The sequence below is a fragment of the Perca flavescens genome, chromosome 2 (genome assembly GCF_004354835.1).
Source record: "Perca flavescens isolate YP-PL-M2 chromosome 2, PFLA_1.0, whole genome shotgun sequence".
NCBI classification, from domain to species: Eukaryota; Metazoa; Chordata; class Actinopteri; order Perciformes; family Percidae; genus Perca; species Perca flavescens.
Window position 1 is genome coordinate 42,746,530 of NC_041332.1, and position 15,314 is coordinate 42,761,843.

The 15,314-nt window shown below is 40.0% G+C and overlaps 1 protein-coding gene across 2 annotated transcripts; it reads right to left on the minus strand.

The window, feature by feature from the left end:
* Positions 1-12,102: 12,102 nt before the first annotated feature.
* Positions 12,103-15,275, minus strand: LOC114563968 (uncharacterized). Of its 2 annotated transcripts, XM_028591050.1 has the most exons (4): positions 15,224-15,275; positions 14,268-14,421; positions 14,050-14,159; positions 12,103-12,710 (listed from the first exon to the last, which is right to left on the minus strand). In XM_028591050.1, exons 1-4 carry the CDS (start codon positions 15,272-15,274, stop codon positions 12,381-12,383), a joined length of 645 nt encoding a protein of 214 aa, XP_028446851.1. In that variant the 5' UTR covers position 15,275; the 3' UTR covers positions 12,103-12,380. The 2 variants fall into 2 exon arrangements, with proteins under 2 accessions (XP_028446851.1, XP_028446842.1); XM_028591041.1 differs by having other exon boundaries at positions 14,050-14,421.
* Between the last annotated feature and the right edge of the window lie 39 nt (positions 15,276-15,314).

Consider the following 15,314-nt stretch of genomic DNA (forward strand, 5'->3'; position numbering starts at 1 on the left):
ATGTGAAGTTTTTTTCCATTTTGCTGTAATATATGCATGCAACATAGTTTTGCTGCAAGACGTTGTGTAGGTGTGTGTGCATGTGTATGAGTGGTCGGCGTAGATAGCAAGCTCACAGTTTCTGTGTTATAGAGAGTGACATGCAGTGTGGGTGGATTCACAATTCGGACCAAATCTGCTCCTCAGGCTCTGATGCGCATGGTGGGGGCCGGGACTGAAATTACTGAGAGAGCCTCCGGGGCTGCCACTGTAGTAGGAAACTTCTCTCACCGCCGTGCTGTGTTGCAGTAGGAGAGAGCTGAGACGCGGAGCAACTGTAACACGTACACTGCAAATGTGACACTGTGGCGCTCTCGCTGCAGTGGCTGAGTGTGAATAATCAATTGTTAAGATGTTACCTTTTCAGGCCAGTTAGCCGCAGACAGAGCTTGGACAGGTGTTGACTGTGCCGGGACCCCTGGGAAATATTAAATATATAAAGTATGTTAGAGCAAAAGTAGCACGGATAGGGACGCCTTGATAGCTCACTTGCAAAGCCTTTATCTTCTCCGTTCAGTTTTACTGAAAGATGCTTGTATTTTACATGACACATCATGCTACTTCATACTCCCTTTTCTTTACAGAGAGAACTGCAACATTACATGATGCTTACTGAGGCTTGGTATGGTTAGAATTTCTTCTTCCACCGGATGTTACCTTCCTCTTTCTTTGTGTTGGCGTTCTAACCCCCGGTGGATTTGTGAGGACTATGGTAAACTGCTCCTCAGATCTCAGCAGGGTAAATCCAGACAGCTAGCAAGACTACCTGTCCAATCTGAGTTTTCTCTCGCACGACTAAAACTACTTTTGAACGTACACATGTTCCGCCAAAACAAGTTCCTACCCGAGACTATTTTGCAGAGGCACCGTTACTCTTCCGCAGTGCTGTGGAGGAAGGTCTGGCAATGCGAGACTGAAACATGACTGATGAAGGCCAAAAAAATCAATCATTGCTGCTTCAAGTAGATTATACTTCTGTGCTTTTAAAGTGAATTCCAATGCATGACTTTTACTTGAAATTAAGTATTGTTTACACTGCTTTACAGAAATGGCTGTGGCTAAGGGAGGTTGTAGGATGTGAACAGGTGGTGTTTCCGGAGTTTTTTAAGAGGGATGGGGCTGCAACACTTAAAGGAGCCGTAGGTAGGATTGGGAAGATCCAGGACTTAGCCAAAACATTTGAACATCGACAACTTCTCAGTCCCTCCCCCCTTTCCGCTTAAGCCCAAAATGGTCTCCTAAGCCCCTCCCCCCACAAGGGAGAATGTTTGTGTGTGCATGAGCAGTTAGACACCCCCCATGGCCATGACTGGTGCATCTGAACAGAGAGCGGTGGATTTTTGCAAATCGCACTACAGGCTGTAGGTGGTTCCAGATGAGCCAGATTTTGTTTTTTATTACCTGCTTCATGTAGTTCTACTGAAACATAGGGTCAGTTTCAGCAAATATGACAGAAAGGTAGTTTTATAAGTCTTACCTACTGCACCTTTTAAGGCCCTATTTTAACGATCTAAGCGCACGGTGTGAAGCGCCTGGCGCAGGTGCGTTTAGGGCGTGTACGAATCCACTGTTGCTAGTTTAACGGCAGAAAAAGGGTCGTTGTGTCCAGGCGCGTGGTTCAAAAGGGTTGTACTGAGTGTCTTCATTAGGTGTGTTTAGGGCGTAACATGCAATCAACCAATCAGAGTCATCTCCCATTCCCTTTAAAAGCCAGGCGTGTTTGGACCTTGGAGCATTGCTGTTATGATGGAGGATCTGCTGAGCAGGAAGGAGAGATGTTCAGGAGAGGAAACTGATCTGCTCGTGCGAGAAATGAAAGCGCACACGCAGATCAGATCATATATGGCAGAAGCACTATGCCACCAAAACTATTTCACATTGTAATATTTTTATTTTTAATCTTTGGCATGTTTGTGTGCTGCTGCGTGTCCCTGTGTGTGTAACAGGCATAGTGTGCGTGCGATGTGCAGGAGCCTAAAATATTTGCGCGGTTAAAATAAAAAAATTTTGAACCCAGGTTTTTGTTGGTCAATGGCACGATCACTTTCCGCTGCCTGAAGATAGCAATACGCTCAGAATGCACCTGAACACACCTCCCTGTAAGACCAGCACGCCCATGAGCGCACAGATGGGCACAGGTGCATTTCCTATTTAAACGATGTGGGCGCTGTACGGGAAATTGACAACTGCGTCGGTCTTAAACTAGCAAAGAACTTTCGTCGGACTTTGCGCTGCGCCAGGTGCAAGATAGGGCCCGCAAGGTTCTGTCTCCAAAGGTACAGAGTCTGGTGTTGGGAATGGAGAGCAGGCCAGCGTCTGAGGACTGCAAGGATATATCCATTTTTAACAATCGCTCCATTCACTTCAATGGTGGAGAGTAGACCGATAAGAACAACACAGTCTCACTCCCTACTCGTCAAATGTATGACGCATGGTCAAGGACCCTGGCGTCAAGTTTCAACGAAATAGGGGTACCCTTGATGTTATTTTTCGACGAGGGGGTCCGTCAGATAGACATTCATGTTATTCCCTCACTGTCGGATATCGACGAAAGAAAAAAACACGCCCCCCGCCCCTTAACTCGAAATCTCTGACAGTTATTGGTATTTTTAGCCCAATAACCGCTGTTTTAATCAACATTATTCACGAGATATTATCATGGTTTATATGTATTTCTTTTTATGTTATTATTTCGGTATATTTTGGCCAGGTAAGCTGGATTGCTTTTTTGTTGATTTATATTTTTTATCCGAGCAGGAAGCATTCAAAGCCGATAGGCCTATCCCACAATGCAATGTGGCCATTCATTTCAAAGAATCGGGCAGCGATCAGCTGGTCTTTAACGCCAGGATCACTTCAATATACATATATACAGTCAGTGGTCAGTATCACTTCAATATACATATATACAGTCAGTGGTCAGAATCGCTTCAATATACATATATACAGTCAGTGGTCAGTATCGCTTCAATATACATATATACAGTCAGTGGTCAGTATCACTTCAATATACATATATACAGTCAGTTATTGTGTCACCAGCAACAACACGTCGCTCAGTTTTGTTCCAGTAAGTTATGAACCATAATAACGTTTAAACGAATCCGCAGAAAACTCTAACCCTACATGACAGCTGAGGTCCAGAGCTTTCTATAACAGCTGGTTTTATGTGTGTAGAACCTTCTGTTGCTAAATGACAGGCCTTCATACATGGACTGGGTTCAAGGTTCAGAGGTCAATATTTCAAAGCAGGAGTAATGTATCCTCTTCAGACTGACATATGTTCCTCTCCAGGTTGAGACCTTTCCAACGATGTGTTTGCTATAGTCCTACAACAAGGTTTTAATTTTTACACATCATGGAGACCACTTAGCAGGAGATAGCCTACTTTATTGTCCCCAGAGGTATATTTGCCTTGAGTTCAAATGCTTCACAAATAAGACTTGACATATTGTTTTATCATACAGCTGACATACTTAAAATAAAAAACAACATGAACAAAGTGATATAGGCTAGACTGAAGCACATCACACAGCAACAATCTATTGCTCATCTTTCACAAACAGACAAGAGCAACACAACCATGCTTCATATCATGAAGCTATTGCACACCCTCAATCTCAAGCAACATTATTTAAAGTTTTAATTGAGGTAGGTCAAAATTAGGCCTATATCATCATCAACGTTTTTATAGTTTAGAAATGTTAAGTTTACCCATATCTTCTGCCAGAGGATAAGAGCTCATACTTGGCATGGAGAATAAAGATAGAGCAGACCATATTCTGTGTGCTTGCCTGGAGAGACTGGTTTCTATTCCTTACACAACCTTCATGAGAGTCATAATAAAATTCTCTGTAATGCAGCCTTGTATAACATAAACCATCTGATTCACCGTGGGTGTCTGCTCTAAATGATAACACACACTTTCAACACGGGCCTTCCAGCCAAAGGTGCATGTTGTCCATATGAACACCATTGGGCCTATAGGAGCAGAGCCGATGATTGGTTCATCATTTATGACCTCTGATATCCTCTGACCCAGCTCTATCTCCAGAGTTACCTCAACTTCAGTTTCAAAGGTGTGTGTGTGTGTGTGTGTGTGTGTGTGTGTGTGTGTGTGTGTGTGTGAGTGGGGGGGTGAGCTTTTCTTAGACATGAGTGGGGGGCACCAAGGAAAAAGGTTGGGAACCACTGCTCTGACCCATGTCATGATCCTTTTCTCAGCTTGTGAAATGGTTGAATGAGATGTGTGAGTTTTGTCTTTGTGCAGTAGTGCTGAGGTAGAAGTGTGCCAAAAAATGCCATATATATACAAATGTTGTATATGTATACATACCCAAACAAAGCTATATACATCTTACTCCGTGAACAAAAACCTCGGTAACAATCTGCTTATCCTTTTAATTTCCTGAAAATGCTTCTTAAAACTAGTCCCTTCTTAATTTTGAAAAGGTAGTCTCAGTAAAGGCTACAAAGGTTAGGATGGCTACAAGCTGTAACCACGGTGATTGATATGAGGATCATCTTCTGAATATAATAATGAATATGTTAGGCCTACCATAAATTGATATTTCAAAAAAGTAATTTATTTAAAACAACTAATAATGCAGTGTGATTTTAAATCAAACTAAGTCCCACACATAAATATACTCATGTTTTTCCCCTTTAGTCTTTGTTATTAATATTCATCAACTGCAAAATTAGAAAATTGCGTTTTTAAATAACTATGTATGGAAAATAAAATAAAAAATGCTTCTGTTTGTATATAGTTTATTGTTTTTCACAACAGTACAATTCAAAACAAATGCAAATTAGTCAAACAAGCCATTAGGCTGTATTTCTAAACACTCAACTGTAGGTTTTTTATATAGTATATATAAGGCAAATCAAAGTGCTAAATATAAAACACAATTTTTTCATTATTAGTATTTTATTGTGTAAATTGTCACGTACAACGTGGAACATTCATTCACAGACGAGATGTGGAATTTCCACGTCACTTCCGCGGATTCGTTTAAACGTAGACAAATACATGAAACTGTATTTTAATATTATAACTATCTTTATTGTTTAACTCCTCAAATACAACATTAGAAAAAAACATTAATATTACGAATGTTAGGCCTATATATTTTTATCTTCGTATCCGCCGAGCGGGACGTACTACGTCACTTCCGGAGTTTTTCGCGGATTCGTTTAAACGTTATTATGGTTCATAACTTACTGGAATAAAACTGAGCAACGTGTTGTTGCTGGTGACACAATCACTGACTGTATATATGTATATTGAAGTAATACTGACCACTGACTGTATATATGTATATTGAAGTGATACTGACCACTGACTGTATATATGTATATTGAAGTGATATTGACATAAGTGATACTGACCACTGACTGTATATATGTATATTGAAGTGATACTGACCACTGACTGTATATATGTATATTGAAGTGATACTGACCACTGACTGTATATATGTATATTGAAGTGATACTGACCACTGACTGTATATATATATATTGAAGTGATACTGACCACTGACTGTATATATGTATATTGTAGTGATCCTGGCGTTAAAGACCAGCTGATCGCTGCCCGATTCTTTGAAATGAATGGCCGCATTGCATTGTGGGATAGGCCTATCGGCTTTGAATGCTTCCTGCTCGGATCATATCGTAATGTTCTGTATTAGCCTATACTGTAATATTTCACCGGTAATAAGACCGAAATAATATTATTAAAGTAAAGAAATGAATACCATGATAACATCTAAATAAATGTTGATAGATGTAGCATTATAGTTTAAAAAATATAAATCAACAAAAAAGCAATCCAGCTTCCCTGGCCGAAATAGACCGAAATAATAACATAAAAAGAAATACATATAAACCATGATACTATCTCGTGAATAATGTTGATTAAAACAGCGGTTATTGGGCTAAAAATACCAATAACTGTCACAGATTTCGAGTTAAGGGGCGGGGGGGGTGTTTTTTTCTTTCGTCGATATCCGACGGTGAGGGAATAACATGAATGTCTATCTGACGGACCCCCTCGTCGAAAAATAACATCAAGGGTACCCCTATTTCGTTGAAACTTGACGCCAGGGTCCTTGACCATGCGTCATACATTTGACGAGTAGGGAGTGAGACTGTGTTGATAAGAACAAGGCTCCATAGGAAAGGAGGGTTGGTTCAAGGTAGGTTCACGCAGATAAATCTTCAGGCAGGAAAACGGTGTAACAATTTATGACACAAATTTATGACACCAATTAAAAAACATATGACAGGGGCTTGTAACAGGGATGGAACAGATTCACAACACAAGCAATGCTTGAGTTTAAATACATGAAGTGAGATTAAAACAAGAGAGAGCACATTTAGAAACGTTATATGTACATAACTTGTAAATAACATTATTTATGCCTCATCTACTGTAGTCTACCAGCAAATGTCCACCATAACAATCAATTCCTACCATGTGGACAGATTCCAAAAGGCCTAAGCGGTGGCATATGTTCCCTCAAATGAAGGGCCTGTTAGAGCATGGGAATTGGCTTCGCTCTCAGCGACTCCCCAGATGGACGGCGATTTCCCCGAGGACAGGAACTTAAACCTTCTCCTCTGCTCCTCCTCTCCTCCAAGGGTCCTTCTGTCTATTACAGATATTGTGGTCTCACTTTGTGAATTTGAGAGGATATCTTTTTTTCCATAAACACATACAACTTTCCTTCCATCCATCCTGGAAAGACACTGGCTTTTAGCCTCAGTGGATGTGACATTTCACCCTTGTCAGAAGAACATTTCATTTTTGCAAATCTGTCTTTAGAGGCGCAATTAGTTCAGTTGTTGGGATCATTTCATCCCTAAGTTGAAACAACACCTTCGTTATCTCAGCAAGGACTTGGAAGAAATTTGCGTTTTCACAACATCGACATCAAACATGAAGTTGAATGCGTGGTTGATGAATCCGCAGCCTTGCCTCTGGCACTCGGCACGATCACTTCTTGCTATCAAAATGAAAATCTCCCCAGAAGCCACGGTTATATAGCAATTAAAAACAAAGCATTTGTTCCCGGTAGTCTAATATTAAACCCTGGGAGGTAAAACCATGGTGTATATGTGCTTCAGCCCTGTGGAAGGCAATTAGAGATCTACTCCTGTTTTAGATTCATAGTCATCCACACGCACTCAGGAGTGATTTATTGACATATACAAACAAATGGCGTAAATCTTGATTAGTAAACAGCCTGTGTGGCGACGGCGTCTGAAACCTCCCAGTGTGGATGGTGGATGGCAGAGCTCCTCCGGCCATTTCTCTTTAGGTCTGGCAGCGCTATGGCAGCAGTGGGCTGTGGCTCCATAAATCCAGGGTGGGTGAGGGATGAATGCTGATCAATTAGAGTACTGCATTAAAATGGTCAGTCCCAGAAGAAGATGGCCGCCGTGCCTCCCCGGCACAGATATGAAACGGCTGTTTGTGAGCTCTGCTGCTGCCATTTATCTTTTCCCCTGGAACACATTATTAGCATCAGTATTACTGCATTTGATGACTCGCATAGGCAGGAAGTTGTCATAGCAGATTGGTTTTCGTAAAAAATAGCACAGTGAGCTACTGTACACTAAAAGCAGACTATGTACAAGAAAGGTTGTGTAGGTTGTGATGGCAAGCTGGTGAAAATCGGACCATGTGCAGAAGTGATTTGAATTACCATGGCAGGGAGAATTACCTGATGCATTGAAAGACAGATATGTCCCTGAGGATGGGTTTTGCAAGCAAAGTCCACATGGAATATTATATTGGTCTGCGGAACTGTGAAGTCGGAACAGGCACTGGTTTTGGAAGTTTTTTTCTCCACTAAAACACTGCTGAATTCACCCGAAATTGACCCAGAATTGAATGTCTATGTCAACCCTTAAATGCTAATACCTTACAGTATTTATGTTGGAAAAGCCAAAATCTTATATCTTAAACATGTCTTGTGTGGGTGAAGAGGTTGATATTCATTCTTTGAGGGCAGTGACACAGTGGGAAGGACCTGCAGTAAGCGTGTCTTCATGTTTGACCTGAGCGTTTCCATTCCATGATTGTGTCGGTGATGGGAGAGATGAGAGGGGTCGGCTGTAATCTCCTGACTCTTTTGTACCACGTAAGGGACGGGTTGTAGCCGGTCAAACCCTCTGCTAATTGGACAACAGTATATATAGCCTAGCACCCAGGGAAGTCACTTTAGGGATTTGAACGTGATGGAAGACCTTGTAGTCAAAAATTTGATTGCGTCCTTTTTTTATTCAAACTGAATTCTTTGTGATGGAGCTGACATTCTCATTTGACCTAGGGTTAGAAGACGTGTCAAAAACAGCACGGAAAACACTGAAGGATTCAAGTGGACATTTTATATCTTGTAAATCAAGCTTAGTAATATTGTTTGATTTCAATTCTAACCTGATTTCTTTAGTTCAGAGGGTGTGATTTAAACTTAGTTTCATATTGATTCTCATTACCTTATTATCTTCCACGTTGTCAGCGTTTTGTTTCATTTTTAAAGGTCCCATGACATGGTGCTCTTTGGTTGCTTTTATATAGCAACCAAAGAGCTAAGTCTCTTTTATATAGACCTTAGTGGTCCCCTAATACTGTATCTGAAGTCTCTTTTATATAGACCTTAGTGGTCCCCTAATACTGTATCTGAAGTCTCTTTTATATAGGCCTTAGTGGTCCCCTAATACTGTATCTGAAGTCTCTTTTATATAGACCTTAGTGGTCCTCTAATACTGTATCTGAAGTCTCTTTTATATAGACCTTAGTGGTCCCCTAATACTGTATCTGAAGTCTCTTTTATATAGGCCTTAGTGGTCCCCTAATACTGTATCTGAAGTCTCTTTTATATAGGCCTTAGTGGTCCCCTAATACTGTATCTGAAGTCTCTTTTATATAGACCTTAGTGGTCCCCTAATACTGTATCTGAAGTCTCTTTTATATAGACCTTAGTGGTCCCCTAATACTGTATCTGAAGTCTCTTTTATATAGGCCTTAGTGGTCCCCTAATACTGTATCTGAAGTCTCTTTTATATAGACCTTAGTGGTCCTCTAATACTGTATCTGAAGTCTCTTTTATATAGACCTTAGTGGTCCCCTAATACTGTATCTGAAGTCTCTTTTATATAGGCCTTAGTGGTCCCCTAATACTGTATCTGAAGTCTCTTTTATATAGGCCTTAGTGGTCCCCTAATACTGTATCTGAAGTCTCTTTTATATAGACCTTAGTGGTCCCCTAATACTGTATCTGAAGTCTCTCTTATATACACTCTAAGAAGTGATGTGTTAAAAATGACACAACATGTGTTGAATTTTAACACATCTACAGAGTGTGCTCAGGGACAACACATGTTGTGTTAAATTCAACACAGCAAATGTGTAAACCACTTTTACACATTTGCTGTGTTATGCAGCTTAACACATGAATGTGTTAGTTCTACACATTGTGTGTAAATCATGTGTACACCAGATACACACATAAAAGTGTCAGTTGTTAAAATTAATTATTGTTTCCTTTAATATAAAAATAATGAAGCAAAAATACATTAATTAGTCATTTATTTAAGATTTCATTTTAAACCCTTTTTAAAAAGCAATTTTTTTCAAAATTTAACAGGCATTACCTTAATCTGTAATACAATATGAACCAGGCATTACATTCATTTGTAATACAATATGAACCAGGCATTACATTCATTTGTAATACAATATAAACAGGCATTACATTCATTTGTAATAAAACATATATAACACAAGTACAAAAATCCATGTTTTTTAAAGTAAATTCTGAACATGACATCATCATCAACAGAAGCACCTACAAAATCTTATACCTCGGATTGAGATAGAGCTCTTCAGTGCTAAAATTTGACATAATGTCAAGAGGCCTAACATCTGCAACATCATCTACATTGATCATTTCAAAGTCTTTTGTTTTTTGCACAACATATGCATAGAAATGCTCGTCAAAGTACTTAACTTCAAGTACTCTGATGAGGAAGAAGAATACCCCTCCCTGTGGTAAAACATGAACGATCTCTCCAAATAAGTGCTCCCCGTGATGCTGTGTCTTTAATGGCAGCACCGATCCAGTCCTGTACGTGTGGCCATTTACAGTCAGCGAATGTGTAACATAAATGATGCTACTCATTGTGAAATCAGTGTGCAGGGCTGATTTAAGTCCCTCCAGTATAACAGCAGCTTTCTTTAAAGCACCAATGTTCACAGGAAAGGCATTGTCAACATTGTATTTTTTACAAAATGGGTCACCAAGCTTGAAATTGTACATTTGTTGAACCTGATGTTTATAAGCAAGAGTTTTGGCAATATTTTTGAAATTGCATACCACATGCGCTTGCCTTTTCATTGGATTATGCTTTGACTCAAATCTCATACACCACAAGTGAGAAAGAGGTCCAAACAAACACAGCATTCTTGGATAGTGTATCATAAAATGGTGCTTCGGAATTAGATTTAGACAAAACAGCTTCTTGTAAAGCGTATGGTGATCTATGATGAGCTGCTTAAGAAACACAGCAAGCCCAACACTGACAACAGGTGCAAAGATAATGCTGCAGATTTCCCTCAACAAAATGAACAGATGCCAAAACTGGTCTTCTCTATTAATGAAATCTCCCACTAAAAATGGTAAAACTTGCAAGAGACACCACATTTGGGAGGCAGTTTGCCTGACAGCATTTTCAGAAGATCTCAAATTGATAATGGCACTTGGTTTGTTTTTCTCATTCATGTAACCATAGTCAAAACCAGCAATCCTGTGATTAAGTTGCTCTAATGTGAAAAGCTTCTCTTCATAAATGAAGTGGCGCAACAACAGCTTCACTTCCAAAGGAGCCACACCCTCCAGTACATCATGCATTATGTCCACACATGTATTTTCTGTTACATGGAAATATTGCAGACTGTTCAAACAAGAGTTCCCTTTAACACCAGTTGAGCTTGGATCACAGAACCTTACATGTTGCTCATAGTTCTCCCTGTTACGTTTTTTCGACATTGTCTTCATCAAACACTGACTGTATTTCCTGCTTATCGATCAAACAAAACTGGCAACATTTGTTTGCAGAAAAGCTTTCCACATAACCACACAATGAATGTATTGCCAAATTATCTGCTGTCAAAATTGAAAGTGTTCCATGCAGCTTTTGAGTTTGTCCATTAACTTCAACTTCTATACCAGAGTTTTCAAGGACTCTGATGTCCTCAAGAAGTGGCTCTAGTATCTTACCAAGCCCATATTTCTCCCTGTCGATTGAATTAAATAACACACATAAGTGAATGTGAGCTAGGGATGAATTGCATTCTGGGGGTAAATTCCGTAGAGTGAAGTATACAGCACCCACTTTATGGATTTTTTGTTTTGGAGCCCAGAGGATTTGTTGTCTCAACATCATCATAATACAACTGAATTTGCAGGGATTCTGGATAAAGTTGGAATAGTGGATGAGTAGAGAATTGACACCCGTCACTATAGTCTCGCATCATGTTGTCATTCCTTTTCTTGCTTTTTAAGTAGACATTTTGCAATTTGTCATTACTAAATAGAAATTTGATTGTTTCAAGTATTGGTACATACTGACAAGTGTCTGGTGCCAAAACCTGCTTCATTTGTCCCTGTTTCCGTACAGTATCTGCCCTGTGACCAAGGAAAAGTTCCTTTGGCTTGACAAGATGAAATTTTTCTGAAAAATGTGTATTCATTTTAAAAGGAGTGTCTATGTCATCAAACATTTGTTTGGCACTTTCAAACTGTTCCATTAATGGTAGCACAAGTTCATGGTCATGTGGTACATCCAGATTATTGAACACTGATGAAACCGAATTTTGTAATGTAGCTACAGTTGTTTCCACAAGTTCTTTAACACAAGTTACAGTTCTTGTTACATCCATTAATGTTACATTTGATCCAGCATACATTTTTGCCACAAATGAGGCTGCACTGTCACTTGAAGAAAGAAGTTTAAACCCCTCAGAAGGCTCAGCAATGTTTTTTCCTCTAGAGTTGTTGTGTCGATGGTCCCTGTGGAGTCAGTAAATGTTGGGAAGGTCTGAAGAGAAGGTTCAGCAACTGTGGTACTTCCTATCTGGTGCTCTCTAGAAAGGTGCTTGGTAAATGAATTAATGCTGTGGTATGTCCTTGGACAACCATCTTGGCTGCAAGTAAGTGTGAACTCCAATCCCTCTGACAATGCATGTATTTCACGAAGGTGCCACATCAGTTTCTTTATCTGTGTGAATCTTGACGGACATTTTGGACAACTGTACATTTTGGTGGGATCTAATTAATAGACTTGACTTTTGAAATGAGCTCCAATACCTTTGCTCTCCTGTTTGTTGACATGGGTAAGTCGTAAATGTACTCGACGAATGAGAACACAGAGCTGAGCGGGGCTGGGTAGGCCAGGTTGCATACCCAGTAGAGCTTGAAGAGCTTGTCCACAGCACATGCCAGGCCTTCATCCAAGGGAATAGCAATCTTGTCAGACTTGCCCACAATGACATACTGCTGTGACCCTCCCCTTAGATGACCAATGCAGACTAGTTGTGGCTGTGTGCTCTGTGCTGGATCCTGGGATGTATTGTAGAGGGAGGCAATGGTACTTCCTGCCTAAAATTAGAATATAGAAATAAGTAAAGTTAAGTTCAGCACATGTCGCAAACTAGCTCCTTATAATTAGTTTTGTACATGTTAATATTTTATTAGTGTGCATGCTGACACAGCATTGTCTGTCTCTCTGCTTTTTTCCATCTTTCTTGGAAATATTAATGCAAATAATTTCTTCTTTAAAAGGAACAATGTTTAGATATAGATGATCTATTGGCAGAAATGGAAATATTCACAACTATGTTTTGATTCAATTTAATGCTTTTAAGAACTCAAGATATTCAATAACCAAATATGAATAATCCATTTTTTCTTATTTAAGCATAGCAGGTAAGTATAAAGTAAGTAAGTATGTGGTCCTGTGCAGCGGTAGATTTTATGTAGGAATATGGTTATTAGAGTGAGTTAGGCTAATCTAAATTTTGCTAACAGGTAAGTGCAAGTATAAAGTCTGTATTAGGTTCAGTGGTAAGTTTAAAGATTTTACATTAAAGAAAAGATTACCCCTGCACACTTAACTCCAAGCCACATATGTTTTATGACATTGTTGTCAATAAACTTAAATGGCTTTTTCCAAACTGCTTTCTGATAGCCTTGCACCTACATAATGTGCATATAACTCTCCTTAAAGGAACACACCGACTTATTGGGACTTTATCTTATTCACCGTAACCCAAGTCGATACAGACCCTTCTCATCTCAGTGCGTGCTGTAACGCTGTCGGACGTCTCCAGCGGCATCAGGCCATCACATAACATGCAGGTGAATGGTTCCACCTAACCTACTGCTCCCAATAAGTGACAAAATAACACCAACATGTTCAGGAACAGGAACTATATTCATTCTGCTGCTTGGGCGGAGTGAGACAGGCTTGCTGCAAAGCAAATCACTCCGCCCAAGCAGCAGAATGAATATAGTTCCCGGTTTGTTTACAGTTAGAAGATGGCTGTGTCTCATGGTACGTTGTTTTTTGTACACGCTGTGACTCTATAAATCACAACATGTAAATAGGAACTTGTTGGTGTTATTTTGTCACTTATTGGGAGCAGTAGGTTAGGTGGAACCATTCACCTGCATGTTATGTGATGGCCTGATGCCGCTGGAGACGTCCGACAGCGTTACAGCACGCACTGAGATGAGAAGGGTCTGTATCGACTTGGGTTACGGTGAATAAGATCCCAATAAGTCGGTGTGTTCCTTTAAACAAATTTAAATCAGAAATGTGGACTATAATGACTTTTAAGGCCTAATAATCATAAAATTGAATTTAAGACAATTTAAGGATGTGCAGACACCCTGTCGAGGATTATCAACATTAACTCAAGATTCCCATCAAACATACCGGCACAAAATCAACGAGTTGTGTAATCGCAGACTTGACGCTACAGCGGCTTGCTGCAACTGGTGGAAGGAGATGAGTAAGGACAACCAACATAATGTAGCACTTCTCATCTGCAAACAAGAATCGGGGTGGGTGTGGTTGGGGAAGAAGAGAGGTAAACATAAGCATATTAAATAATTTTGTGGAAAAATTGAAGAAATTAAATGTAACAAAAATACCATCAGTTTGGTCTTCCATCCCTTCAACAAGAGATGCAACATCACCCTTCTCCCTGGCGGCAACAGCTTTCAGCTTCGGCATGATGCTGGCCTCCCACCGCCTTAGGAACAGGTCCCCCTTTCCTTGATGCATTTTACCAAACTCTGTATCAAGCTGGGTGGTTGCAGTGGACAGAGACACATAATATATAAGCCTCTTCAATTTATCATTACCGTATTTTTCGGACTATAAGTCGCACTGAACTATAAGTCGCATTTATTTAGATTATAAATACAAGAGTTATTCAACTACACAATAGCACACAGAACAATACGCTGAATACGGTAGGTGTCCGGTATGTTAACGTAACACATTAACAGTTATTGAACTATACAATAGCACCAGAACAACTAGCTAGCAGGGCGTGGAGCATGGAGGTATTAAAAGGCGTGGAGACGAAGCTGCACCGTGAACGAGCCCCTCCAGACTCCTTCCTCCAGCTCTGGCCATCTTTCAGCCCACGATTAGCCGATTAGCTTTCTTTGTTTTCTTCATTGCAGTAAGAGTCACCTTTTCACCAGTCTCCCTCATAAGTTTCTCCCTCATCTCAAACTTTCTTTCTGCTGCTCGATTACCGTTTTCGGGGCTGCATATTTTACTACCTGCAGTTTGTCTCTTTTCTTTCTCAGTTGTCTTTAGGAGCAGCGTTCTAGTTGTCACAAGCCTAGAGCGCCCTCTCGCGGCTGTAGGTAATGTTTTCAGTATGAATTAACATTTAAAAACATGTTAAATTATATATATTTTGATATATAAGTCGCACCTGACTATAAGTCGCAGGACCAGCCAAAGTAGGAAAAAAAGTGCGACTTATAGTCCGGAAAACACGGTACTTGTTTATAATTGCTTTTAATCTACATGTACACATAAGTTTGATTGCTGCATTCCGGTTTAAGCAAGGGGTACAAAAGACACCTACCAGTGTTGGTATATCCAAGAAGCGTGGATACTCTTGCAAGATTTCCTCCATGGTGGGGAATGTTTGGATATCCACGATCTGCGCCAGGTGA